Source organism: Stigmatopora argus, chromosome 11, assembly GCF_051989625.1.
Source record: "Stigmatopora argus isolate UIUO_Sarg chromosome 11, RoL_Sarg_1.0, whole genome shotgun sequence".
In the NCBI taxonomy this organism is placed as follows: Eukaryota; Metazoa; Chordata; class Actinopteri; order Syngnathiformes; family Syngnathidae; genus Stigmatopora; species Stigmatopora argus.
In genome coordinates, this window is record NC_135397.1 from 5576039 (window position 1) to 5601145 (window position 25107).

At 37.8% G+C, this 25107-nt stretch overlaps 7 protein-coding genes and 1 long non-coding RNA gene across 15 annotated transcripts; 3 read left to right on the forward strand and 5 right to left on the reverse strand.

Annotated features, from left to right (window-relative positions):
- Positions 1-161: 161 nt before the first annotated feature.
- On the reverse strand, positions 162-4493 carry snx5 (sorting nexin 5). The gene is made up of 13 exons (XM_077613100.1): positions 4092-4493; positions 3397-3501; positions 3198-3308; positions 2982-3103; positions 2785-2908; positions 2413-2508; positions 2196-2301; positions 1771-1846; positions 1655-1694; positions 1472-1558; positions 1206-1365; positions 817-902; positions 162-614 (listed from the first exon to the last, which is right to left on the reverse strand). The coding sequence occupies exons 1-13, from the start codon at positions 4125-4127 to the stop codon at positions 567-569; spliced, it is 1197 nt and encodes a 398-aa protein (XP_077469226.1). The 5' UTR covers positions 4128-4493; the 3' UTR covers positions 162-566.
- A 160-nt stretch (positions 4494-4653) lies between these two features.
- On the forward strand, positions 4654-6852 carry mgme1 (mitochondrial genome maintenance exonuclease 1). Of its 2 annotated transcripts, XM_077613102.1 has the most exons (6): positions 4656-5363; positions 5425-5644; positions 5740-5872; positions 5953-6083; positions 6232-6305; positions 6375-6852. In XM_077613102.1, exons 1-5 carry the CDS (start codon positions 4859-4861, stop codon positions 6245-6247), a joined length of 1005 nt encoding a protein of 334 aa, XP_077469228.1. In that variant the 5' UTR covers positions 4656-4858; the 3' UTR covers positions 6248-6305; positions 6375-6852. The 2 variants fall into 2 exon arrangements, with proteins under 2 accessions (XP_077469227.1, XP_077469228.1); XM_077613101.1 differs by lacking the exon at positions 6375-6852 and having other exon boundaries at positions 4654-5363; positions 5953-6155; positions 6232-6307.
- On the reverse strand, positions 6431-10332 carry LOC144084556 (glycine N-acyltransferase-like protein 3). The gene is made up of 6 exons (XM_077613103.1): positions 10268-10332; positions 9217-9341; positions 9012-9119; positions 8792-8912; positions 8120-8252; positions 6431-7419 (listed from the first exon to the last, which is right to left on the reverse strand). Exons 2-6 carry the CDS (start codon positions 9289-9291, stop codon positions 7020-7022), a joined length of 837 nt encoding a protein of 278 aa, XP_077469229.1. The 5' UTR covers positions 9292-9341; positions 10268-10332; the 3' UTR covers positions 6431-7019.
- A 258-nt stretch (positions 10333-10590) lies between these two features.
- Positions 10591-13336, forward strand: LOC144085004 (uncharacterized). The gene is made up of 3 exons (XR_013303981.1): positions 10591-10668; positions 11997-12303; positions 13226-13336. It is a non-coding gene; the product is annotated as an uncharacterized LOC144085004 (long non-coding RNA).
- A 39-nt stretch (positions 13337-13375) lies between these two features.
- Positions 13376-16159, reverse strand: LOC144085003 (uncharacterized). 6 transcript variants are annotated; one of them, XM_077613913.1, is made up of 9 exons: positions 16010-16159; positions 15741-15826; positions 14581-14645; positions 14402-14515; positions 14221-14337; positions 14039-14155; positions 13858-13974; positions 13677-13793; positions 13376-13613 (listed from the first exon to the last, which is right to left on the reverse strand). In XM_077613913.1, exons 4-9 carry the CDS (start codon positions 14469-14471, stop codon positions 13483-13485), a joined length of 669 nt encoding a protein of 222 aa, XP_077470039.1. In that variant the 5' UTR covers positions 14472-14515; positions 14581-14645; positions 15741-15826; positions 16010-16159; the 3' UTR covers positions 13376-13482. The 6 variants fall into 6 exon arrangements, with proteins under 6 accessions (XP_077470039.1, XP_077470037.1, XP_077470040.1 ...); XM_077613911.1 differs by having other exon boundaries at positions 14581-14649; XM_077613914.1 differs by lacking the exon at positions 14581-14645 and having other exon boundaries at positions 14402-14516.
- Positions 16160-17618: 1459 nt separating this feature from the next.
- On the reverse strand, positions 17619-18913 carry cst3 (cystatin C (amyloid angiopathy and cerebral hemorrhage)). The gene is made up of 3 exons (XM_077613106.1): positions 18615-18913; positions 18418-18525; positions 17619-17763 (listed from the first exon to the last, which is right to left on the reverse strand). Exons 1-3 carry the CDS (start codon positions 18819-18821, stop codon positions 17662-17664), a joined length of 417 nt encoding a protein of 138 aa, XP_077469232.1. The 5' UTR covers positions 18822-18913; the 3' UTR covers positions 17619-17661.
- A 113-nt stretch (positions 18914-19026) lies between these two features.
- On the forward strand, positions 19027-22595 carry ephx5 (epoxide hydrolase 5). 2 transcript variants are annotated; one of them, XM_077613168.1, is made up of 10 exons: positions 19027-19187; positions 19315-19380; positions 19460-19676; positions 19762-19942; positions 20322-20531; positions 21128-21257; positions 21428-21639; positions 21837-21945; positions 22025-22150; positions 22214-22595. In XM_077613168.1, exons 2-10 carry the CDS (start codon positions 19358-19360, stop codon positions 22410-22412), a joined length of 1407 nt encoding a protein of 468 aa, XP_077469294.1. In that variant the 5' UTR covers positions 19027-19187; positions 19315-19357; the 3' UTR covers positions 22413-22595. The 2 variants fall into 2 exon arrangements, with proteins under 2 accessions (XP_077469294.1, XP_077469291.1); XM_077613165.1 differs by having other exon boundaries at positions 19027-19380.
- A 190-nt stretch (positions 22596-22785) lies between these two features.
- mad2l1bp (MAD2L1 binding protein) lies at positions 22786-25050 on the reverse strand. Its single transcript, XM_077613412.1, has 3 exons — positions 24670-25050; positions 23962-24218; positions 22786-23406 (listed from the first exon to the last, which is right to left on the reverse strand). Exons 1-3 carry the CDS (start codon positions 24914-24916, stop codon positions 22879-22881), a joined length of 1032 nt encoding a protein of 343 aa, XP_077469538.1. The 5' UTR covers positions 24917-25050; the 3' UTR covers positions 22786-22878.
- Positions 25051-25107: the final 57 nt, after the last annotated feature.

Below are 25107 nucleotides of genomic sequence, written 5' to 3' on the forward strand. Positions count from 1 at the left end.
TGCAAACAAATCCATGAAGTGAAATGGTGAAGCCAAATTGTATGTGCATCTGTAATAATTGTGGTACTAATAAAAAACCCAATTTAGAAAAAAGTCGTCTTTCGATACTGCAGCAAAATAAAACAAATGAAAAAAAAACACTAAATAATGAGAGCACCAGGGAAGCTTTGTGACTGTATTGTATAGAAGAAGGTTACATCTAGATTGTACCTTGAATGAATGGCAGATAAACCAAGTAGTGCTGAAAAGTAAGTAAACATGAGGGCTTTCTATTGTGTGCATAGCATGAAAATGAAAAAAAAAAAAGCGAAAAATAGAAGTGAGATAAATAATTATGGGGTTAGCGTACAATATATCTCGAGGAAAATGAGCTGTGGAACAATGACTGTGGGCTAAGTAACAATAAGAAAGCTGTGCTTACAAAATTGTTAGTCAAGAGGCACCACATGGGCAAGTAGAAGCTAGGATGCGGCTTGAATTCTTGTCTCCGTGAGGTACAGGGGACAAAAGGATTGGCTGAAATTGGTCACTTGATGGCAGTAGGACAAGAGTACGTCTAACCTCTGTCAGTTCTTAAGCAGCTCAATGCAACCCTGCAATAGTGACACGTTGTTCTGTGAAAGATGGGGAAAATGACTGTAAGTCCTTTTTCTGCAGCAAGAAAATATTCCAAAAGCTAAGCAAAGGACAACAAAACACCATAAAATTAATCAATAAACAAATGATAATTCCCTGGCATATTAATTTGTATATTACCCCCCTACCAGCTGGGACCCAATTGCCTAGAAGGTACCACCAATTCTTCAATCCACCTACCTTGGCATGTTTAATCTCCAGTTCAGCCATCTCGATGAGATTCTTTCTGAACGCCACAACTCGCCTGCCCTTGAAACTGGTAAGTTCTGGGAAGAAACATTTTTTTACAGACATAAAACACACAAAATATACTACCTCTAATGGCTAAAACTTTTAACGCAACCGACAAAAACTGACATTTCATGAGCAATACTGATCTTTTAGACAATAATAAACAACTACAGAAAAAGACAAATTTACGGGCACCCGCCAAATTTGGTCACAATTACTGACGTATGTATATTGATCAGTTAGACCGCAGGATTAGTCCTAAAAAAACTTTATTGTTTCTATATACCAAAAAGAGATACGCACCAAATTCAAAAATGATTCAATGTGGATGCACAAACCTTTCTTTCCCGACTCTGAGAGCTTGTCAAATTTCTGTAGACACTGATGCTGGTTTTCCTCAGCCTGAGGTATATCCTTACTCTTCAGTCGAGCTTTGTCCAAAGCCTTGTTAGAGTTCTCATAGTCGACTAGAGCGCGAGCTCGTCGATAGAGAAGATCCTATAAGAAGAGGTATGGACCAGAAAAAGACAACATCATGAATTTCATCACATAATAGCATCCTAAATTACTCTTACTTGAGTGCAATTATTTTGATAAGACTTGCCTTTGCAGCTTGGATATCTCTCATGTAATATCTTAACAACTCTGTAAGTTTCAGCTCTTGGTCAGATGCTACTCTCCCCTCCACTTTCTGTGCGGGAACAAAATAAAAAGAATAACAAACAGGATTATAATTGTGTTTGAAATATGGTGGACATTTCTAAAGATTTTGCAGACCGATACTCACTCTGAGCTTCTCAAAGAGATCTGAGACTTTTTCCATGTGCCTGAACAGAAATAAAACGGATGCATGTACATGAACATTACATGTTAGCTTTCCCAACTAAAAAAATGTGTACTCACTTCCTATTGGCTGTGCTATCTTCAGCAGAAAGTGCGTTCAGAGTGGCCGAGATTTGAATGTAATCATCTGCGATATCTGCAAACGAAAGAGATCCAAATAATAAGAGTGAAAAAAATGACAAGAAAAAAAGGACATTTTTTAGACCAAGTACTGCAATTGGAAAATTATGATACTCGAAAAAGATTGCATAGAAACCTTTCTTTGACAAAACATTTCTATTAAAAAAGGACATTGCCGAGAAATAACTGTTCATAATTTTCCCTTATTGGATGTTTTTTTGCCAATAATTGTTTTATGTTGTGCTGCAATGCAAGTTTAACTACAGTAAAAAAATCTGTTGCAGGACATTTGACGTGATCCGTAATAATATGACAGCGCAAGTCATGCATGCAATCGAGACACTTTTCAAGTTCAGATCAAATACTTTTATGGGTGCGTGTCATCTTCTCTGCTTTGGCAGTGGAATCTTTAATCTTGCTGTAGTAGTCGAGAAGGAACATCTTTTCTTGCTCAAAAAAGTCATCCACTTCCTGGGGGGGGGGGGGGGGGGGGGGGGGGGGATAAAAGTGAAACAGGAGCGGGTGGGGATATTTTAGAAGAAGGTTTTCCATTGATGCCGATTGATTACTCAAAAGTCCCACCTTTATTCCTGAGATAAGGACTTCATCAGCTGACTTCACCATGTTTTTGAAGAATCCGCCAAACATCTCCTTAGCATTCTTTCTTCTGACACTGAGCTAAATTTAGAAATGCAAAATGTCAAAACACTTCATCTGTAATAGACCAAAAGAAACAACCTATTAAGGTGATTTATATATACACGAGGTTATTATGTACAACTATTGTTGAGAGAAAAAAAAAAAGACTTTATTAGATATTGTAAGTGCTGATCACAGCAAGGTGGAAGTGGAACTGTCCAGTAGAAAAAAAAGAAAAAAAACACCCCCCCCCCCCCCCCCCCCCCCCCCTACTCAACTGACAACTAGGAAAGGAAGTAAGCATGCAGAACTCACATCCTGATCATACTCTAAGAAAATCTGGAAGTTTCTGTCTTTGCTTAGAATGGGATGAGAAGATAGTCTCTGCAGGAAGATTTCATGGACTTGGACTGTTTTCTTGAACACAGCTAGGTATTCCCTATAAAAAAAAAATAATAAAAAAGGTTGGAAACAAATCTTGGTGGTCTAATATGGATTTATTTCATACTCACGCTTCTAATTCCTGCTTCATTTTAGTGTATTCTTCTTTGGTCATTGTGGCTTCACCATCTCCCAGTTTGTGCATCTTCTCTCTCGGGCTTTCAAAGTCAGGTTTTGGGGGTGATGGAGGAATCTAGAAATGTTTAACAAGTACTTTTTAGGAACATTTTTTTTCCCTCTGACAGTCAGACACACGAGCAAAGACAAATATAAATGATGTTATGTACTATAAGGCCAGCATAGTCCTCAGTTTCCACCAGAGTGTCATGTAACCAGATGAAATCTTCATGCTGTCTCGGCACAGAAATTTCTGGCTTCTGGAAAGAGTTAAGCGTGGTCTGGGGAAAACACACACAAAATAACTGATCAGTTTCCAATCTTCGTTTTGTTCTTATCACAAACGTGTTTGTAAAAATGAACTTTTACCTTTGTGTGGACCGTGAACTTGACTTTGTCTCTTTCACAGAGTGCATCAGGAATATCAATAAGAAGCGATGCATCCCTATTTAGGTCAACAGACACGGAACGCATCTGCGGGAAAAATAATACAGGTCAAGAATGTTAATATTTTCTAGTAAATTTAACAAATTTGATGTCTGTAGACATACAAGATGAAATATTTAGTCAGAAGGCTAACTAACAAAAAAAGGGAAGTACAATGTCCAGTTAGAGGAAATATGTAAATTTTAAAACGTTTTTTTAGGTCACATGACCATAGTTCAAAATAATAGACAATGACAAAGCTTAGTAATTAGCACTCAGAAATGTGAGATTTTTCAGTTCATATTTGATATATTGTGGTGGTAAATTGTCTGCTTCATAATAATAATAATACAAATCTACGACATTAATCCAGGTCGTGAAAGAAATAGCAACAATGTCACGGGAAAGAACTGTGACTAACCTACGCATGCTTTGGTGAAGAAAAAAAACAGCTTTGGTGGTGTCTACACTTTTAATCGGTTTTGTCACCAATGCAATCATTTGAAATGTATTAAAGCCTGCAACTCTGAATTTACCGAACAAAAAAAGTTAGCGATAGAAACCTAGCTTAACGCCATCGAATTGATTTTGGCGTCCGTAATCATTTCGCCATAATGCTTAATCTTGTTTTGCCTTACCTTTTCCTTGTCGTTTTCATCTAAAGTGGCTGTCATTGCTGCAGAAAAGTCAATTAGAGAGCAAAAGTGTGAGGCACTTAAAGAAGGAAGAGCTATGTGACCGCGTCGCTAGTGGTTTACTCTACGAGCTGTCAATTTTCGTTTTTTTTCCCGCAAGAAAAGTGCAACTGACTGGCTAATTCCACCACCGACGAGAATGCAAATATTTCCTCACTTTTAAACTAAATCTCCTTTACGTCCACAGCGTATGGACATGTGACTTCATCTAGTTTTCAAAGCGTTATCTTTATCATTGCCATAACCATATTTTTTGTTTCCGCCAACTAGTGGTAACGGACGCAAAAATTGCAACTAGACACCTCCTGTCCTACTTCGATCACTAGCGCAATGTTTTTTTTTTATTTATTTTATTATTTTTTTGTTTAACGCTTCGTTTAGCATTGTGGGTAATGTAGTTTTTATTTATATGAATCACGTAGTTTTCAGTGCTACGGAGGACTGCAATTCCCATTAGCGCCTGTTGTACAGCACCCAGTTATGGATGTTCATACTCCACCACCAGTAGAGGGCAGAATAACGCACGAAACTTCTTTGCCAGCTGACCGTGTGAAGAAGAAGAAAGTTGCCCATTACTATGGCTACTCACAAGTTGTATCATCAAGAAACGAGGAAGGTCCAGTCCGAGTCATTTTTAAAGTATGTAGTCTGAATTTAAAACATTTACACATAGCAGCCAGCAAAAAAGCAGTTTTTTAATTGTTTAGACAATGTCCATGTTCAAAAGTCTGCCGTTCGCTGGAGGCATTTATGTACGGCTTCTTCAGACTTTGTTTTGTTTGCCAACATCCCATCGCTGCATCTCCCGCAAAGGAGCAAGTCCGTACACCTCTGTGGACAGTGAACGCTACTCATCTCTTGTTAAATCTGTGTTAGCTTCGAAGGTCAGTTCCCAAACTCCTGCGACCATCCAAGCTGAGGATGAGCACATATTTGGACCAGTTGTCAAGGTTCAGACTCCATCCAGACCCGAGCTGAGGCTCCCAAAAGCCATGCATCCTTTCTTACTTGGCAAATTCACCCCAGAAACTGAGGAGGTCGAATCAGAACTCCCGGTCCGGTTTGGTCTAAACCGGGACAGAGATTCATCAATGTCGAGCGTGACCAGGATTCTGCAGGCGACACTTTCACCGGAGCAGCTCTTCTATTTGGAAAGATGGAGGAGGAGGATGACAGCTGAACTGGGTGAAGAAGGCTTCAAACAGTACACCAAAAGTAGGTTTAGAATCATGGCGCAGGCTAAGCACCTCATTTATTTGCATTTAATCTCCCTTAGATTTGTTTAGACAAGGACAACTTTTCCATTCTTCACTGGAGAAAGTTCTAATGTCCGATACTCCAAGACAAGACAAACCGCATGCACCTGATGTCCAGGGATACATGGAGAGCATTTGTTCCATTCTGGAAGATATCCGAGCTGTACGAGCAATAGAGAGCAGTGTACAACACGACGTTCTCAATTATTTGGGCATCGTGGACTGTGTGGCTCGTTACAGGTAAATAAAAATGCTAATAATTTGTTCAGCCATTCAAGATTGACTTTGTGCAGGAGAAGGCATGCTCAGTTACTTTGCTTTTTTTCTTCCCCCAGAGGTGTTTTGTGTGTAATTGAGTGGAAGACTTCTGAAAAACCAAAACCATTCTTGAGCAACACGTATGATAACCCTATTCAGGTGGCAGCCTACGCAGGAGCGCTGAACAGTGATGGGAGATATAAATTCCAGGTAGTTTTCTATTTATCTGAATGATTTTATGTGATAAAACGGAGACTAGAGCTCATCAGCCGGTCTTGTTTTTTTTGCAGGTGGAGAACGGCCTTATTGTAGTTGCTTACAAGGATGGGTCACCTGCACACGCACACCAATTAAACTGCGAGCTTATGTCGGAGTTTTGGGAAAAATGGCTGATTCGATTGGAGGAGTTCAAAGAACAGAGGTCATTTGACATCATTTTGTCTTCAAATAAAGTAATTTAGGTGCTGCAAAATTCTTCCAAAGTTTTTGAGAGGTGTGAAAAGACTGACATTTTGTGGAATTTGACTTTGTAATGAGCTTTACTAACAACAAATCTGTATTCTTTTTAGATCCAGTGAAAGGTGATCTGAAAGACAAACTTAGAAGACTGATGGACATATATATATATATATATATATATATATATATATATATATATATATATATATATATATATATATATATATATATATATATATATATATATATATATAAAAACATCTTGATACCTCCAAGTTTCACCTGTAATGCTGATTAATCCAAGAAATATATTTTACACAATCAATTTTAATAGCTTTTGCACATCAGGGTTGCCAGGAATTGGCCTCAAGATGACTTTTTGCCAACATGGATTTGCCATTTCTTACAGTGATAACATGTCATTTTACAAGAGATTGTTTTTTAAGATTGATGGAAATAAAGTGTTTCTCGTGGGTTAGTAACATAAATTAAAGATATGTCGAGTGATGCATTAAACGAGCCATTGCGTTTTAATTATTAAAAACTTGAAGATACCGTTGGAATAAAAAAAAGAAATGAAATTAAAACTTCATTTTGTAACATTAGCTGTTAGCCACCAGTGCTCATTCTGACTCCCCTAGATAAAATAAAATGTCTTTCTATATTATTCACATACAGGCATTGGAAAAATATATCTTGTTTTAGGCAGTTAAAAGTCTTATGTACATTGATCCTAAGGCACAATCATAAACCCTGCGTAACAATAGCAGAACTTTAAAACTTCACTAAAATTGGACGCAATTTTAAGCTTTTAGTAAGATAATATGATCTGGAATGTTATTTCAAAATACTGCAGGTATCACAATGCTTTTCTAAAAGCCACATGTTGTTCTCAAAATCAGGTGTTGAATGCCGTCCATATCTCTCTGTAAGAGGGGTCCTCAATAAAACCCAGACTTTTAAAAAGCTTATAAGGGGTCCTGTTACCTTCCTCCACATAGCAGAATAATGGGTAACCGTCAGCCATGAGTCTCTGGGCCATGGTGTAGATTAGGATTGAGGCATAACCTTTTCGCCTGTGCTCAGGTAGTGTATACAAAACACCCATTGCCAGGTATTCATGTAAAAGCAACCAGGACACAGGCTGACCCTGACCATCACTGATGCAATATGAAGGGAAGTGGTTGATAAGTCTCCTCATTTTCTTCAAGCCTTTTTCGTCCCCTCCAAACTTCCAGGTTTGATTCACCAGTTGAGCGTGGGAAAATTGCAGAGAGGAAATCCTCGATTTTACCTCACTACATTAAGAAAGGAAAAAAAAAAGGACGGGGGTTTAAAAGTCAAAAGGTGCTAGTCATTTTCATTGTTTTTAAATTCAGGAACTGTGCTTGTAAATATGCGCTGAAAACGTCCAACGTGTTATGTTATTCATTTTCCGTACCGCTTTTCCTCATAAGGGGGTGCAGGAGCCTATCCCAGCCAACTACGAGGACCTGTTTTTAGGATGCGGGAGGAAACATGCAAACTCCACACAGGAAGGTCCAAATGTGGGATTGAGCCCTCGATCTCGGAACTGCGAGGCCAACATGCAAACCACTTGTCCAACATGCAAACCACTTGTCCACCAGGCCGCCAAGTTTTTATTGCAATCAGTGAGCAAACTATGCTTACAATTCCACAAGTAGTTTTGAGGGATACATAGATTGTGGCCGAGAGCTCGTTTTCTCTTACTGAATTGACTGACACTTACCGTATTTTGCTGTTTAATATAGCGGGTATATTAAATGGCACGTGGTATATTAAATGGTGCACAAACGGGAGGCTCCAAAAAGCAAAAATCATTTAATATTCCCGGATATATTAAACGGCAAAATACGGTAATCAGAATACAGCAATTTTTAAAGTTGTACATGTGTTCATATACATAATATTATTGCATGTATAAATATAAATATATGTATATACATATACATTTCCAATCTGTTAAAAATGACTAACCTGTCAAATTGTGGTGCGACAAGATGGCTACCATCTGGCAAGTACAGAAGATGTGCACCTGCCCGATGTTCGCAGTTGATTTTTCTCTGTGAAGAAACTTCTTCCAACATGGAAGTATAAGAACTGTCATAACCTGCAATAAAATTGCATTTAATACTGATAACTTTCATTCCATTTTCATAGTAAATACTATAAAATTGATCCAAATCTATTTACATGTCATTTTGTTTACACCACCATACATCATGAATATATATATATATATATATATATATATATATATATATATATATATATATATATATATATATATATATATATATATATATATATAATTACACTGATAATTTGACATTGAACTTATTTTTAAAAACTTTCTATAGTATTTATATCTCTATTTTTTATAAAATATCTTTCCCCGATCCGATACCCATATTCTACACTAGTAAAAAATAAAATTAAAAAAAATATGTAACCAGTAAATGATATTTTTTAAATTATTGCACAATGCTCCCTAACTATAATTAGCTTCTAAAGAGAAGTAATACTAGTCCTACTCAACAGATTTTTGTGCCTAATGGATTAATGTAGAGCTGCTGTTACAATATGAATGAAAAGGTTAGGTGCTAGTTTCATAACTTGTAATTTTAATTACCAATTGTGTGAAATTACCTCCAATCATAAAAAAAGAGCTCCAGTCAATTGTATCCTCTTGTGATAACATTCTCCTCATAACGGTCTCATCCAGGCTGTAGAACATGATTTTATTGGTCCATTCTGGGGTTTGTTTGTTCTGTCAAATAAAGACAAAACAAACAGTGTGTGTGAGGTTGCGGTGGTTAAAAAACAAAACGAAAAAAAATACAAAATTGGGACAATAAAAAAAACTCACTTGTGGGTCAGGGCGACAAATAATGACCTTGAAATCAGGCCAAGTATCGACAATGATCTGGATGCAACTTGGTTTGTTTCTGTTAAAAGCATATAATAATCCGTAGACCTAAAATAAAAGTAAAAGAACAGCAAACAACAGGTAATGACTCCAATGAAACATTAACATGATAATGACAATGTCAAAATGATTTTTTAACATCTACCTGAAAACTCTTGGGCAGGTGTTTGAAAAGAATGGTTTCAGCAACCATTCGCTCGTCTTTTTCGAGGACCTTCATTTTTGGTTGCTTGAGTCCAACGTAATATCCTCCAAGCCTCACCGTGTCTCCTTCAATCGGTACAAAAGTCCAGATCAATAATTAACACTTCATCATTGCTACTTATTTTACTCCTGGGCAATCCAGAAGTTGTATTTAACAACTAAAATATGTCATTTTATTGATTATATTTGCCTTAGTAGTAAGAGAGGAATGGCAAAAGAAACAATTGTCTGAATGGTATGTGTATATATATATATATATATATATATATATATATATATATATATATATATATATATATATATACATGATGCGGTGAGAACTTCCAACGAAATATTTCATAATATTTTCATAATAATAATAATAATAATAATATAATCCTGCCATTGATGCAAGTGACATTGTAATCACTATATTATTACTATCAACTGTCTATTTGTCTAAGTGCCTTTCAGCATTTGTTAGGAATTACAAGTCACACATGATTTGCCCTGCAACAATTTCAATTATATTTTTAATAGACTGTAGGCAATTATATTGAGATAATTGAAACTCAATTACCAATAAACAGCAATCAAAAATATGATCTCTAGCATTTGTAATTTAATGGGAACACTAAACGGAACATACATTTATTTCTCCAGATGACGGTACTTTTTAGTTATCATTAAGTGGGGTGACCAAGTAAATTTATAAACTACCCGTTAGGGGGCGCTAATTCACCGTTTTGACGGAGGAGCCCATCCATTAGTGACGCAGTTTTTAGGGTTATGCACTATATTTTAATTTTAGGCCCAACTGTGCTCAGTTAGAACTTCATCGACAGAGAACTAAACACCAACAACATGCAATACACTGCCATCCACCAACCCGTTTGTAATAAATATACACTACTAACTTTTTAAAACTTGCTTTAACTGCACATATGCACACAAAAACATGCAACAAACATTTCTACAGGCGTTGCTTTTGCAGGAACGCATTAAATACTTGCCTGAGTAATTAATCTTTCCCGGAGAAATCTTTGTTGCTTGACAGGCAAATTTCCACTGCTTCCGGTTTCAGGCATGTCAAAATAAAAGCATACACGTAAATAGTATATTCATTGACTTTTTTCATTCAGTTAAAACTCATATGTAGGGAAAATTTAGTTTTCAACTTTCCTACCATGCAGGGGTCAACCCTTGATCTCAGAAATAATTATATTTGAATAAATATATGTATTTTGAATACGTACTGTTTTATAGTATCAAGACCACAAAACTCACGTCTATTCTACAATATGGGCGTGGTTACGCCTACTGTCGACGTAGCTGAGTTGATTAAGCGCATGCGCAGTAACCGTTCCTTTTGGAATGCTTTTCTCACGCTGCCCGTCGACGACCACGCCATTAGGTAAGGAATAGAGCAATTCACTGGCTTAAATGCGTTTTTATCAAGCTATCGGGAGATTTTTCAGCAATCAATTGAGCCCCAAACGCCAACAAATATCTTAGTTTAATGCCAGGTTTAACACACCGTCGACAATTTAAGTTTGGGCTTTGTGCCCTATGTTACTAGTTAGCATTAGCGTTAGCGTCACGATTTGACTTAAAAACTGTTATCCGTTTTCTCTCCATTATTGAGTCGTGTAGCAAGACTTTAAATTTAATCAAACAACGCCGAGACATCAACCAACAGTTTGCTGGGTAAATGCTCACTCGAGTTAGTTCCCGTTGTGTTGTAAGTATGATCGTTTTCATTGCGAGTGCTAAACACCCTTTGCCGATTTGTAATGGTTCTGTTTTTACAAAAAAATCACTTATACAAAACTGTTAGGCCAACTTTCTCCTAGCTGTTAACGTCAGTCTGTATATTTAATCGCCGTATACAAAACTATTAAGCCAACTTTCTCCTAACTCACTGGTGTCAAAGCGGCGGCCCGGGGGCCAAATCTGGCCCGCCGCGTCATTTTGTGCGGCCCGTGAAAGTAAATCATGAGTGCCGACCTTCTGTTAGGATCAAATTCAAATGAAGATTATACATGTATATTTCCTCATTTTCCCCTTTTTAAATCAATAATTGTAGTTTTTAAAATCCATTTTATTCCTTTTAGTTTTTTGTTCAAAAAGTATTTAATAAAATATAAAAATAAATATATTTTAAAAATTCTGTTTTCCACTCTAATATTGAACATATTCCCAAAAATATTTTGTTTCCTTTTGAAATGAAAAACAAATTATTGTAAGATATTTTCCCTCATGAAGAAAAAGCTCAAACAAACATTTGTTTTAGATCTATAAAAATTGAATATTTAGGGCTTTTGATAGTTTTTTTAATCCAATTAAAAAAAAAAAAAAAAAAAAAAATCTAAATATTATTTCAAAAATGGTCCGGCCCACGTGAAATCGAGTTGACGTTATTGCGACCCGCGAACCAACCCGAGTTTGACACACTTGTCCTAGCTGTTAACATCAGTCTATAATTAATCGCCTTGTCTGGAAAAGGAAAAATAGCACTTGGCATTCGCTAACTAATTTTCATTCTTTACCTTGATCGTTTATTAAATTTCTTGTAAGATTTCTCTATCCCGTAATTGTTTGGCAACCCCCAAATACCTTGGTTAAATCAAGTTTCCCTGTTTAGCATCAAGATAAAACTACTTCCCCAAAAAAAACAACTAAGCCTATCTGTTGAATCTCCAGGCTCTATATATGCTAACTTGTGCTTTTTTTGTGTGCAAGTTTTCCCTGTTTAGCACCAAGATGCAGCTCTTCTAGCATGCCTAGAGCACTCTTGAGGTTATAGAAGAGGAGCCTGGGCCAGATCAAGGTAAAACTACCCCCCCAAGTTGAATCTCCATTCTATATATTCTAACTTTTGCTATTTGTTTTCATGCAACAGGCCTGAGAGATCTTCCTTGCAAGTTGCCCACTTGAAACATATGGTGTCTCTGTACTTCTGAAAATCCAAATTAAATAAAAGCCTAAATCATCATGGTGATGTTTCACTGGCCATTCATTTCCACAGCCCTTTGACTAAATCTTTAAGGTAAGAAGGATCTCAGTTAATGTTAGAGCAGGAATTCTAAGTATTTATTTCCAACTTTTTTTTCTAAGTGTTTATTCCCCCAGTTTTTTTTTCTAATTTTATTTTCTGTTTATTCCTTAATTTTATTTTCTAAGTGTATATACTCAGTTTATTTTCCACATGTTTATTCCCCCAGCTTTTTTTTTTCTAATTTTATTTTCCAAGTGTTTATTCTCCCAGCTTTTTTTTCTAATTATATTTTTTTCTCATTTTATTTGCTAAGTCTTTATTCCCCCAGCCTTTTTTTAATTTTTTTTTTCTAAGTGTATATACCCCATTGTTTTTCCTAATTTTATTTTCTAAATGTTTATTCCCCATTTTTAAATATTTCTCATTTTATTTGCTAAGTGTTTATTCCCCCAGCCTTTTTTTCTGTGTTTATTCCCTCATTTTATTTTCTAAGTGTATTACCCCATTGTTTTTCCTAATTTTATTTTCTAAGTGTTTATTCCCTCATTTTATTTTCTAAGTGTTTATTCTCCCAGCTTTTTTTTTCTAATTATATTTTTTTCTCATTTTATTTGCTAAGTCTTTATTCCCCCAGCCTTTTTTTAAATTTTTTTTTCTAAGTGTATATACCCCATTGTTTTTCCTAATTTTATTTTCTAAGTGTTTATTCCCCATTTTTAAATATTTCTCATTTTATTTGCTAAGTGTTTATTCCCCCAGCCTTTTTTTCTATGTGTTTATTCCCTCATTTTATTTTCTAAGTGTATATACCCCATTGTTTTTCCTAATCTTATTTTCTAAGTGTTTATTTCTCATTTTATTTGCCAAGTGTTTTTTCTAATTTTATTTTCTAAGTGTTTTTTACAAAAATTAATTGTAAGTGTATAATTGTTTTGTGAACCTATAACTAAAATGTCTTCTCTTATGTCTACAGGTGGACAAACTGGAGAAAAGACTGGCTGAACCAATCAACACTTCAATGTAATGCCAACTAAGTATGCTAAAGTTGAAATGTTTACCTGTAAATAAATTGTTTTAACTCCGATTGTTACTTGCATTTGTTAGATAAAGACAAACACATGTATACATTTGAAAACTTTTATTTTGACATTTTCAAATGGACAAAGAAACTCCCCTTGGCACCAGCAGGAAATCTGGAAAAAAAGGTCAATACACAAAAGTAAAAACCATTCACAAGGTCTTAACTTTTATTTTGAAAAAGTTTGGAGATAGGTTCTGGCGTAACACCCAGCACCAAGAAATGGGGGGGTGCATCAGACTATCTGTACATAGGCAGGAAACCTTGTCCCCCTTGTGGAATTCTGGAAAACAAAAAAAGGGGTCAATACACAAAGTTAAGTAAAAAACCATTCGCAAGGTCTCACCTTTTATTTTGAAAAACTTTGGAGATAGGTTCTGGCGTAACACCCAGCACCGAGAAATGGGGGGGTGCATCAGACTATCTGTACATAGGCAGGAAACCTTGTCCCCCTTGTGGAATTCTGGAAAACAAAAAAAAGGGGTCAATACACAAAGTTAAGTAAAAAACCATTCGCAAGGTCTCACCTTTTATTTTGAAAAACTTTGGAGATAGGTTCTGGCGTAACACCCAGCACCGAGAAATGGGGGGGTGCATCAGACTATCTGTACATAGGCAGGAAACCTTGTCCCCCTTGTGGAATTCTGGAAAACAAAAAAAAGGGGTCAATACACAAAGTTAAGTAAAAAACCATTCGCAAGGTCTCACCTTTTATTTTGAAAAACTTTGGAGATAGGTTCTGGCGTAACACCCAGCACCGAGAAATGGGGGGGTGCATCAGACTATCTGTACATAGGCAGGAAACCTTGTCCCCCTTGTGGAATTCTGGAAAACAAAAAAAAAGGGGTCAATACACAAAGTTAAGTAAAAAACCATTCGCAAGGTCTCACCTTTTATTTTGAAAAACTTTGGAGATAGGTTCTGGCGTAACACCCAGCACCGAGAAATGGGGGGGTGCATCAGACTATCTGTACATAGGCAGGAAACCTTGTCCCCCTTGTGGAATTCTGGAAAACAAAAAAAAGGGGTCAATACACAAAGTTAAGTAAAAAACCATTCGCAAGGTCTCACCTTTTATTTTGAAAAACTTTGGAGATAGGTTCTGGCATAACACCCAGCACCGAGAAATGGGGGGGTGCATCAGACTCTGTACATAGGCAGGAAACCTTGTCCCCCTTGTGGAATGCTGGAAAACAAAAAAAAAGGGGTCAATACACAAAGTTAAGTAAAAAAACATTCGCAAGGTCTTAGCTTTTATTTTGAAAAACTCAGATTGGTTCGGGTGTAACACCAAGAAATGAGGGGGTGCGTAAGCCTATCTGTACATAGGCGGGAAAGGCACAATAGACTAAGTTACATAAAGAACTACAGACTAGGGCCTAATCAAGTCAAATTTTACAAAAAAAAACTCCTACATTTAGCTTTTTTTCCTCTAAAACATCCAGACACTGCAAAAGGCAATATTAGACATACTTCTGGTTTTCTTTTTGTCTGCTGCAGAGAGACTAAAAAATGATCCGAGTCTTTAAAGGCCCCTATCCAGTCAAGTTTTCATGTTTTCCTCCACAAACAAATAATCAGGATCTTGATGTGGTGGGAAATATAGAAAACACACTGGACAGGGACCCACAAGGTACAAATTACATGAAAATAATAAATAAAATAAATCCTACTTCTGCCTTGAGTTTTTCAGTCAATTATTTCAAATCCATTCATTCTTAAAAAAATATCCAAAAAGCTTCTGTTTTTCTCTTCTTATGCCGAGGAAAACATGTTTAAATTAGTCAAAAATGACACCTGCACTATTGTTGAATAAATGTCTCACTTAGGTTTTGTCAAAACCACATTTAAAACTAAAAATGAAAAGGTCCAAGCCGTGAGGTTTTTAAGAAAGTTAACGGGGTAAAAGTATATAATCTATTTGAGTGCACAGTTCCACTACATGGCAGAATTTTTTGTACCAATTACCAATTTTGTCATACGCAGTTATCTGGGGATGATGACAAAGCCTATGTTCGATTATTATTTGTAAGTTCAGAAATATGTGAAACTCAAGCAAAAGCTACGCCTACATTTGCCACTATAGTATTTTTTTTTTAAAATTAAATTCAATAGGGATGAATCTACTTTACAGTTTTTCATTAATCGCAGCCATGTCTGGTCTACATTAACCGCGATAATCGAGGGATTACCGTTTATTCCTTACACGTCCACTAATGGCATTTGTGTGGGTGACTTATCCACAGGTTTTTGCTATTAAAAAAAACACCAAGCTAGTTAGTGTTTTCATTCAAAAGTTGAATGTATCATGATGAAAAACGAGCCAATTGCGCAAAGCCTTAAATACTGAACGCTGACGTTTAAATATTACACGGATAGAGAACATCGGAACTATTTAAAATTGACTCACTTTGTTATGGCGTCGACAAGATGCCCCTTTCTGGTCGTTTTGGCCACATTCTTGATGTTTCCCAGCAGTCTGTGCTCGTTGAGGGACTGAAACACACAATGGAATGATTTCTTTTTAAACAAAGAGCGATCGGTAACGCAATGTAGCCAATTTGTTTGCAAACATTTTGCTGTCTGCACACACATGGGGCTACATCACGTCAACGAATCATGCTCTTATCACTCTTAAGACGAGAACTGGGGCTTCGGAATCCCCAAATGACAACGTACCGAATGTGCTGCATCGTCCTGTGAGAAGTTTGTCAGGCTTTCTTCGGCAAAGCGTCACTTTTGAGCTGCTCCGCAGTGCACGCCCGTGTTGCCTCCTGGCTCATCAGCCATTTTGGAGTTTGACGTCGGCTATTTGAACTGTGACCTCGGCCACGCCCATCAAAACTAGACACACACAAAATATAAATTGTTTTCATAATAACGTGCGTTAGTCAGTGTGTGTGTGTGTGTGGGGGGGGGGGGGGGGGGTATGCGCCGTAAATGCTTTTGGGTTGGACTTTAATACTTAAAAAAATACATTGTTTTCATAATAACATGCATTAGTCAGTGGGTGGGGCGGGGGCGGGGCTATAAATACGTGTTGATTGGCCATTCATACTTAAAAAAACACATTGTTTTCATCATAACGTGCATTAGTTAGTGGGGGGAGCTGTACATATTTTTGGGTTGGGCTTTAGTCCTTTAAAATACAGTATTGCACATTATGAACATTGTGATGACATGCACTTTAGTGTTTGTTTTTTACTTCTAGACATTTAAACAGTGGCGGGCCCTCAGGGGCTTCAAGGCCTTCTCTGCTGGCCTAAGAAATATCTGAATCATATATTATATTTTGTCCATCAATACTTATTATTCCAAATGGTCTGTTAGCTTCCTTTCATTGCTTTTACCCCTGGTTGCACTGCTTCCAGATGTGTTTTCATATTGAAGCATTTAACCAATCACATTTCAGCCATTATTTGTTGCCAGGATCATAAATCTGCCTCAAAACTTTCACAATCAGTTCTGCGGGCTGTGCTCCATTAAACAAGACTGTTGCTGTTTGCATTTTTTTTGCTGTTTCACGTATGGACGTATATGGACGTATCGACGTTCATCGCTGTCTTTTTACCGGGGAAATGATACTCCGGGCCCGGTTCTGATGTCTAAAAAGCTCCAGTATTTGTATTTAATCAATAAATGCTATTTTCGGCTGGATTTTACCCCATTTCCGGGCAATGTTTAACCGTACGCCATTGACTTTCATTGCTTTCTTTCCCCGGGAAAATCACCCCCCGTCCCAGTTGTAATGTCTGAAAAGCTCCAGTATTTGTAATTTGTATTTAATCATGAAATGCTGCTAGGAAGTGGATTATACCCCATTTTTGTGCATTGATTTGATATTTTTTTATGTGTCGCAGCTGTAGCTGCAGTAGAGGTTTTATAGCCATAAAATAGTTTTTGAGGGTTGGATTGATACGTTGAAGGCGCTACGAGAAAATGCACCGACCGCCACTGATTTTGGTACTGATTTCATAGGATTGTGGAGGTTAATTGAAATCCACTCCATATATAATAATTGCTATCACATGCAAGTCCTGTCGTTGTTAATGGATGAGAAGAAAAAAAAATACATTTAAACAAAAAATCCAAACAAAAGGAGACATTTGTTGAAAGATAAATTCTTTATTGACATGTCTGAATACACACTAAATAAAAGGTTATTTGGCTTTTAGACACTTCAAATGTGAAATAGCCCAACTACTGCAATCAGTCATCATGCTTTGTATACAGTTGATATAAGTAGTAAAGAGAAATGTTTTAAATGATAGGACACTGATTATGTGCTTGTAGGACACTGATTATGTGCTTGTAAAAAACAAGGTAACGTGCTATACCGATGTTTCGGCCACATCGTTCTTGCACATTTGTATCACCTTCGGCTCTTGATTCAGCCATGGGCGGCTCCACACTTTAAATGTGCACTCGTACGGCTGAGGAAACATAGTTCAGAGTCCATTTTAAATAACATACATGTGACAGGCATCTTTAAAGGCTTTAACACTGGCCCTTATGTTATAGGTCTCCTTGAAAAAATGTTTTCAGCACGACAACAAACCACTCCAAAACACGAGTGATTTTAATTTATTATTATTATTGTATTAATTTAGCCGTAGAGTGAACTCATTGGCTGCCATTGACTGTGCTCGATGCCCAATCCATTAAGTGGGAGGGGCGAATAAACTTTGCTCACAGTTAAAATTAATTGGATATCTATTGCCATTAATGGCATGCAATGAGTTATATAATTAGTTTTAAAAAAACTGCTTTAGAGTGTTACTTGGCTGAGTGGACTTGATTTTATTCATTTTATTTTCATAATTTTGCTTTATATTAACATAGTATTACGTTATATATTCAAATATAACTAGATTTTTAAAAAAATCCATAACAATTGACAATTTAAGTAAATGTATAATTCCTACTAAACTGGTTTTAACAGACCAACAATTAAAAGTCTTCAGTGTTAAATTTTGACGGTTGCCCACAGCCACCCAGAAAGGGTTAAATGCATACATATTTTGTTAGTTTGGATAGTAAACAAGTTATTATATTCTAAAAGCCAAACTAATGGTGAAAAATTATACCTGCGCCTCCACTGGATCTTGAAGGATACCACACTGTTCATTTGAATTCTTCCTGCACGATGTCTTCGCCAATTTAACAGTAAAATGGTACATTATGCCAGAAACCACCTGGAAGACACAATAGTCAAATCATACAAACACATGATCAAATATGCGCGGATTTATTGTTATGATCTGAGCGTGACTAAATAACTAACCTGTTTTTGAGCCCGGATCAAATGTGACATTTGCCTGAGGTAAATGTCGTTCGAGGCCACATTATGGTGCTTAATGGCGAAACTCAGAGCCGTTTGCGCGTCGCTTTCACGGTCCAGGTCCACATCAACTAATCCCCCGACGAGATGGCCGATGGCCTCGGCGCAAACGATCCCAAGTACTAATAAGAAGGCCACCCGCCAAATCATGGTTGAAGGTTCGCTTTTCAGGCTTTTCGGGGTCCAGAATCCAGATGAGCAGTCAGTCGCTACTGCTACTTCCACTTTATTATAAACAACTGCGTCACAGTGAGTCACCTGACATGCTTGGCTTCTCTGATTGGCTTGTCTTTGGACCAATCAGCGTCGTCAAATAGAGACCTCGTTGCCAAAAGATGCCAAATGTGAAAGACACTCCCCAATCACTGACGTATTCAATAAAAAAAGCCAGAATTACAACCTATTTTTCAAGATAAAACTTTTGTTTATACAACTCAATCTTCCAATTTTCTGGTACCATAACCAGAAAAAATCGACATATCTGGCAACGCTGTCAATGCCCTTTGGACAGCCAAGGTAGGCGGCTCCGCCTCTTGTTCTCAAGTCAACTCCATTCAAGTGTTTGTTTACGTCTTGAAAAAGTACTCGTTTTACTTTTAAGGCATTTTATATCATACCATCCTTGACAATATTTAAAATCCAGTCTTTAAACTACCAACCGCGTGGACATAACTCTGACCATCAAAATGCAAAGGGCACAATTTCTGAAGTAAGTAAACTTCTATAGCAGCTATCTATGCCTCGACGGAGTCAGATTCGAATAAAATATGTGTTTTCACATTTTTTAGAGACTCCTTCCTGAATTTGGATGCTTTTCACAAGCATATTGTGATTGGGACAGCGATTACAGCAGGAGTTGCGTTGTTGTACATTCGGCAACGAAGAAGGAACAAAGTCCAAACTGTTCCTATTGGTGAGGGATGGTGGGGAGCAGGCGAGAGGACACAGTCAGAAGATGGCAATATTTATCCTTTTGAGGTTCAAACCTCTGATGATGAGATCAAGGTCAATTAGATGGTCATAATAATCTTTCAAAGTGGGCTGGGATTGGAATGTGCAATCATGTATTATGGCATGCCATTTCCTTCAGGACCTCCACGAACGTCTTGACAAAAGCCGCTACACGGACCCCCTGGAAGATGAATCCTTTGAATATGGATTCAATTCAACTTATCTCAAGACGGTGACATCCTACTGGAGACACGAGTTTGATTGGAGAAAACAAGTGGCAGTGCTTAACAAGTATCCGCACTTCAAAACTAAAATTGAAGGTACAGTACATATAAATCACCACTTTTAACACAATAATAAAGCACAGCGCAACGTCTGACAGACTTTTTAGCCCCACAAATCGGGCTCCTAGATTCACATTTGCATGTCGAATTTGAGCCCAATCTGTGTGTTCCTGCTGATCTTTACATATTAATAGACTTTTAAGGCTCATGTTATGTTACAGGGCAAAAGGACACGTTTTGGGTACATATTTGCTGTTCCTGACAAACAAACATTACAGGAATGTTATTAGAAGATAAAATCCAGACTTACTGGAAAGTTTGTTGCAATTTTCTGGCACTGAAACATATGACTTGATCATTCTTAGGTCCCTCTTTTCCCCCGTCAATCTTATTCAAACTTTTCCCCCCTCAATAGGTATAGATGTGCATTTTATCCACGTTCGGCCAGTTCAACAGAAGAATCAAAAGGTTCTCCCGCTTATGCTTGTCCACGGCTGGCCGGGCTCCTTTTTTGAATTCTACAAGATCTTGCCACTTCTCACAGAAAGCAACGACGATCTCACTTTTGAGGTCATATGCCCGTCAATCCCGGGCTATGGTTTCTCTGAGGCTCCTCATAAACAAGGTATTTCTAAAGAATTAGGATTCACAGCAATTTTCCATCATTTACGTTTTCACCATCTTTTTTTTGCGTGTGCGGTCGATTCGTCGCCGGTCTTTTGATCGCCGTCTTTTGGTCGCGGTCTTTTGGTCGCGGTCTTTTGGTCGCCCGGACCGCGACAACGAGCGACCAAAAGACCGGCGACCAAAAGACCGGCGACCAAAAGACCGACGACCAAAAGACCGACGACCAAAAGACCGGCGACCAAAAGACCGGCGACCAAAAGACCGGCGACCAAAAGACTGACGACAAAACAAGGTAAAACAACATGGTCTACGCATCAGTTTCACTGAGTCGACGTGTGAGTGTATAAGAGTTTGTATGTACATGCGTTGTCCCTTTAAGAAGCTATGTCAGTCAGGGTCTAAACAAGTTCTCCAACAAAAAACAATAAAAGTCCGGGAAATTTGGAGCTTTTCTTTAGCCTAATAATTAATAGGGCATTAAGTATGACTAAATAGTAATTCACATTTTGTATTTAGGGAATTTGAGCAACGATTTAAATGGTAATTATCAATAACCTTCCGGGCGACCAATCGACCGTGTACCATTTTTTGTAGGTTTCAACAGTCTTGCAGCTGCCAGAATTTTCCTCAAGCTGATGGAGCGTTTAGGGTTCTCACAGTTCTATCTGCAAGGAGGAGACTGGGGCTCCCTGATCACGACCAACATGGCACAAATGAAACCTTTGTAAGAGTTTGCATGGCATGTTATGACTATTAACAATTGCAATTGTTTGCAAACACTGCTCTCTTTTACTCTGCTAATGTGGAAAAGTGCAGCAAATTCCAGCACTGCAATTTCCATGTCAGCTAATTGACAGTCATTTAAATCTTTCTTTTTTTAAATCTGCTATACAGGTGTGTGAAAGGCCTGCACTTAAACATGATTATGATAAGAAGAGGTTTTAAAGTCCTGATGTCACTTCTCATTGGCTCTTACCTGCCCTTCTTGGTGGGCCTGAGTCGGGAAGATGTTCGCCGTTTGTTCCCCTTCTTTGAAAAGAATGTGTGGCCCATCTTGAGGGAAACGGGCTACATGCACATTCAGGCTACCAAACCCGACACTGTTGGTAGGAACGTGAACACACACAAACACACTATGCTCGTTTTGTTGCATTTTCATGTTAGTCCATTAGAATATTACTTGAGATGGGTTTGGGTCATGCTGAAAAAAAGTTGGGGATACATTTCCTTACATTTACTGTCATCCACGGTATACAATCATCAAAGAAAGGCATGATAATCATGGCTGTTGTTGGGTTAACAGGCTGTGGAGTGAATAACTCCCCTGTCGGCTTGGCTACCTACATTCTGGAGAAGTTTTCCACCTGGACGAATTTAGAAAATATAGCCTTGGTGGATGGCGGACTGGAAAGGTCTGAATATCCGTGTGAATATGTCATCCATCTGTCAGCAATGGTTACTCAATGGCACATTTTTTGTTGGTTTGCACAGGAAATTTAGCCTGGATGACCTCTTAACTAATGTCATGATCTACTGGACAACGGGCTGCATGGTGTCCTCCATGCGCTTCTATAAAGAGAACCTCGGGAGGAATTTAGACAATAGGATTGATTCCAGGTTTGTGGATTATTCATTATAGCCTCATGGTGTATAGCAACTTTTTTTTTTTTTTTTTTACAGGACAAGGATATTTGTACCGACTGGACTGGCGGCCTTCCCTGGAGAACTAATGCACGCCCCTAAATCGTGGGCCCAAACTAAGTTTCATAACATTGCCTCCTACACATTCATGCCTCAAGGTGGTCACTTTGCTGCTTTTGAGGAACCTCAATTGCTTGCTAATGATCTAATCCAATTTGTTAGAAAGGTAGAGCATTGAGCATTCACCCTATACACAAATATTCCTCAATATTCTACAAGTCTATAATCATTTGATAACTATTCATCTCCACAGTTTTAATTGTTGGCAATCAATGGTCTATTTTTTCACTGTAAATATGAATTTTGGCAACCAAAACTGAATATTGGGTTGAATAATAATAAAACCCACCTGATTTCTACACTTAATGTTGTGATTCTTTCATAATCTATAAGAGCATTTTGGGGTGCATCTTATATTGAAATAATTATGGTATATGTTTTGAGCAGATACATACATACAAGTAAAGGCTGAGCTTTTGACTTTATAGCTTCTACTCTTTTGCCAGACTATAATAATAATAATAAAAACAAGCATACTTGTTACATTAATTAATTAAATTTTATTAAAAACAGAAGAGTGCTGTAATATTCAATAAAAATATACTCCAATTCATTTAAAAAACAGCAAACTATCATAGTTGCAGTCAGTTTAAAAATCCTTTGATGGCCGTGGGTGCTTGAAACCACACGTATTCCTGCCAGTCCATTTCATCCGCGCTTTCCGTCCCGCAACCTTGCACATCACTACAAAGCGCAATTATTTTTTTCTTGACACAGGTTGGTACTTTAAACCGTAGTTTGGGATGGAACCAACCTACCCCGCAGTCCCGGTGGGCTAGCGCCAACACTGTGGTGGGCATTAAACGGCCTGGCTTGCTATCGGACAAAAGGTCAGCGATGAAAAGCGTGCGGAAGAGTTGTCTCGAACATGATGATGCGCGCAGGCATTTATCGCCGCTCCCCAGCACCAGCGCTTCTAGGTTGATATCGTACATCTCTTTGGGGAGGACGAGGGAGCCCCCCAAGAGGAGCAGAATCCGTGGTACCTTGCTTAAAGAGAACAGCACCTCCAGCTGATGCAGCACCTCCTCCAGATCGTGCAGCGTCTTATGAGACTTGCGCCCCTTCATATCTGCCAGGTTCACTTTCCTGCCACTAATAACATCTTTATCCTGCGGTGGAAAACAAAAATGAATGAAACACTAAATCAGAAAAAAAACACTACTGTATATCTATGATGATACTGCGTACACGGCCTTTTGGTCGCCCGGAAGGTAAGTGATAATTACCATTTAAATTGTTGCTCAAATTCCCTAAATACAAACTGCAAATTACTATTTAGTCATACTTAATGCCCTAGTAATTATTAGGCTAAAGAAAAGCTCCAAATTTCCCGGACTTTTATTGTTTTTTGTTGGAGAACTTGCTAAGACCCTGACTTCTTAAAGGGACAACGCATGTACATACAAACTCTTATACACTCACATGTCGGCTCAGTGAAACTGCTCATAGCCATTGTTGGCTTTTATTGATGCGTAGACCGTGTTGTTTTACCTTGTTTTGTCGCCGGTCTTTTGGTCGCCCGTTGTCGTGGTCGGGGCGACCAAAAGACGGCGACCAAAAGACCGGCGACCAAAAGACAGGCGACCAAAACACCGGCGACCATAAGACGGCGACCAAAAGACCAATCGACCGCACACGGCGCGCAATAGACAATGGACATTCACCGTTTTTGAGTCTTGCAAATTCTTCTGGGTGTAGACTAGTTGGTCATAGGTCATCGGCAGCTGTTGCCTCTGATATAAAACACACTTTAGGATTTCGCTGACGAAGCGGCAGCATCCTTCCTGAGTCACGATTCCCGGGAAGACAACACTAACAGTGCCTTCCTCTTTTGCTCTCCTGGCTATTTCTGCGTCACTCTCAGCTTTTTGTAATTGGTGATGGTGAGCCGTCGCGCTGCAGTCTCGCTTCCGCACATTTTCTGTCAACACAAACAGTAAAATGATGAGCAACATGTTTCAAAATATCCTTTCTGCCTTTTTCAATACAGTAAAAAGCAATGTTTGTGAACAATATACACTGCTAGAAAATGACCAAACTTAACAAAGTATATACAGTGACTTAATTAAGACTTAAAGCACGGTTTATTTTATTGGTAGCTTGTATTTTGCTATTTTATTTTTTAAAGTTTTTAAGCACTTTGGATCACGCCGTAATGTACAGTAACATGCATTTTAAATCAGTCACGTTTAAAGATCACGATTGACTGAAATCTTGGTGTTTTTTTCTAAGTAAGGAAAAAAGGGAGAATATGGTGAATAATAAGCTAGTTATAATGACAAAACTTTTTTCCAAAGCATTTAATGAAGAGGGGAATGTAAAATATTTAGTTAGTTCGTTAATTTAGCAAAATCAACCCAAAATACACTTACCAAACGAGTTACTTGAAGATACAGTTGTATTTTCGTCATTTTGGCTACTATTAAATTGATCTTGACATTCCCTTGATTGCTGCTCAGAACATTTACATTCCTCTTCATCTACCACTATTTTGTCTTCAGGCAGAAAGACATTTTGTCCCAAACGATCGGGTGCGTTTGAATTGTCCTCAAGATTCAGTAACGTTGGCATTAAAGCCACGTCAGCTAGCTTTTCAGGAGACTGGGACAGCTTCTTCATTTTTCGTATTATTATAGCCCAACGTCAATAATTTAGTTTAGTTTTAATTGCTAAGATAGACTCGAAATCGCCTGTGGTGAATTTGAATGTTGGTGCCGTGCGAGTGACGACATCAACCGAAAGGTATGATGGGATCTATAGCTGCGTTCAAATACAATCGGAAACGACGGAGTCGGTATAAATACACACAT

Bases quoted from the DNA above. Each gene is read 5' to 3' on its own strand.
- LOC144085003 (XM_077613914.1), bottom strand. From the start codon at position 14,471: ATGCACCCCCCCATTTCTCGGTGCTGGGTGTTATGCCAGAACCTATCT. The intron at 14,156-14,220 runs GTGAGACCTTGC...TTTGTTTTCCAG, and splicing joins AAAGTTTTTCAAAATAAAAG to AATTCCACAAGGGGGACAAG. The intron at 13,614-13,676 runs GTGAGACCTTGC...TTTGTTTTCCAG, and splicing joins AAAGTTTTTCAAAATAAAAG to AATTCCACAAGGGGGACAAG.
- snx5 (XM_077613100.1), bottom strand. From the start codon at position 4,127: ATGACAGCCACTTTAGATGAAAACGACAAGGAAAAG. The intron at 3,309-3,396 runs GTAAAAGTTCAT...TGTTTTCCCCAG, and splicing joins AGTTCACGGTCCACACAAAG to ACCACGCTTAACTCTTTCCA. The intron at 615-816 runs GTAGGTGGATTG...CATCTTTCACAG, and splicing joins TGGAGATTAAACATGCCAAG to AACAACGTGTCACTATTGCA.
- LOC144084556 (XM_077613103.1), bottom strand. From the start codon at position 9,291: ATGAAGGTCCTCGAAAAAGACGAGCGAATGGTTGCTGAAACCATTCTT. The intron at 9,120-9,216 runs GTAGATGTTAAA...CTTTTATTTTAG, and splicing joins ACCTGCCCAAGAGTTTTCAG to GTCTACGGATTATTATATGC. The intron at 8,913-9,011 runs GTGAGTTTTTTT...TTTATTTGACAG, and splicing joins TTTGTCGCCCTGACCCACAA to AACAAACAAACCCCAGAATG.
- mad2l1bp (XM_077613412.1), bottom strand. From the start codon at position 24,916: ATGAAGAAGCTGTCCCAGTCTCCTGAAAAGCTAGCTGACGTGGCTTTA. The intron at 24,219-24,669 runs GTAAGTGTATTT...TTGTGTTGACAG, and splicing joins ATCTTCAAGTAACTCGTTTG to AAAATGTGCGGAAGCGAGAC. The intron at 23,407-23,961 runs GTGAATGTCCAT...TTTCCACCGCAG, and splicing joins ATTTGCAAGACTCAAAAACG to GATAAAGATGTTATTAGTGG.
- cst3 (XM_077613106.1), bottom strand. From the start codon at position 18,821: ATGATTTGGCGGGTGGCCTTCTTATTAGTACTTGGGATCGTTTGCGCC. The intron at 18,526-18,614 runs GTTAGTTATTTA...TGTGTCTTCCAG, and splicing joins TGATCCGGGCTCAAAAACAG to GTGGTTTCTGGCATAATGTA. The intron at 17,764-18,417 runs GTATAATTTTTC...ATGTTTCCTCAG, and splicing joins AAGATCCAGTGGAGGCGCAG to CCGTACGAGTGCACATTTAA.
- ephx5 (XM_077613165.1), top strand. From the start codon at position 19,358: ATGCAAAGGGCACAATTTCTGAA. The intron at 19,677-19,761 runs GTCAATTAGATG...CATTTCCTTCAG, and splicing joins CCTCTGATGATGAGATCAAG to GACCTCCACGAACGTCTTGA. The intron at 19,943-20,321 runs GTACAGTACATA...CCCCCTCAATAG, and splicing joins CTTCAAAACTAAAATTGAAG to GTATAGATGTGCATTTTATC.
- mgme1 (XM_077613101.1), top strand. From the start codon at position 4,859: ATGTCCATGTTCAAAAGTCTGCCGTTCGCTGGAGGCATTTATGTACGG. The intron at 5,364-5,424 runs GTAGGTTTAGAA...AATCTCCCTTAG, and splicing joins CTTCAAACAGTACACCAAAA to ATTTGTTTAGACAAGGACAA. The intron at 5,873-5,952 runs GTAGTTTTCTAT...TTTTTTTTGCAG, and splicing joins ATGGGAGATATAAATTCCAG to GTGGAGAACGGCCTTATTGT.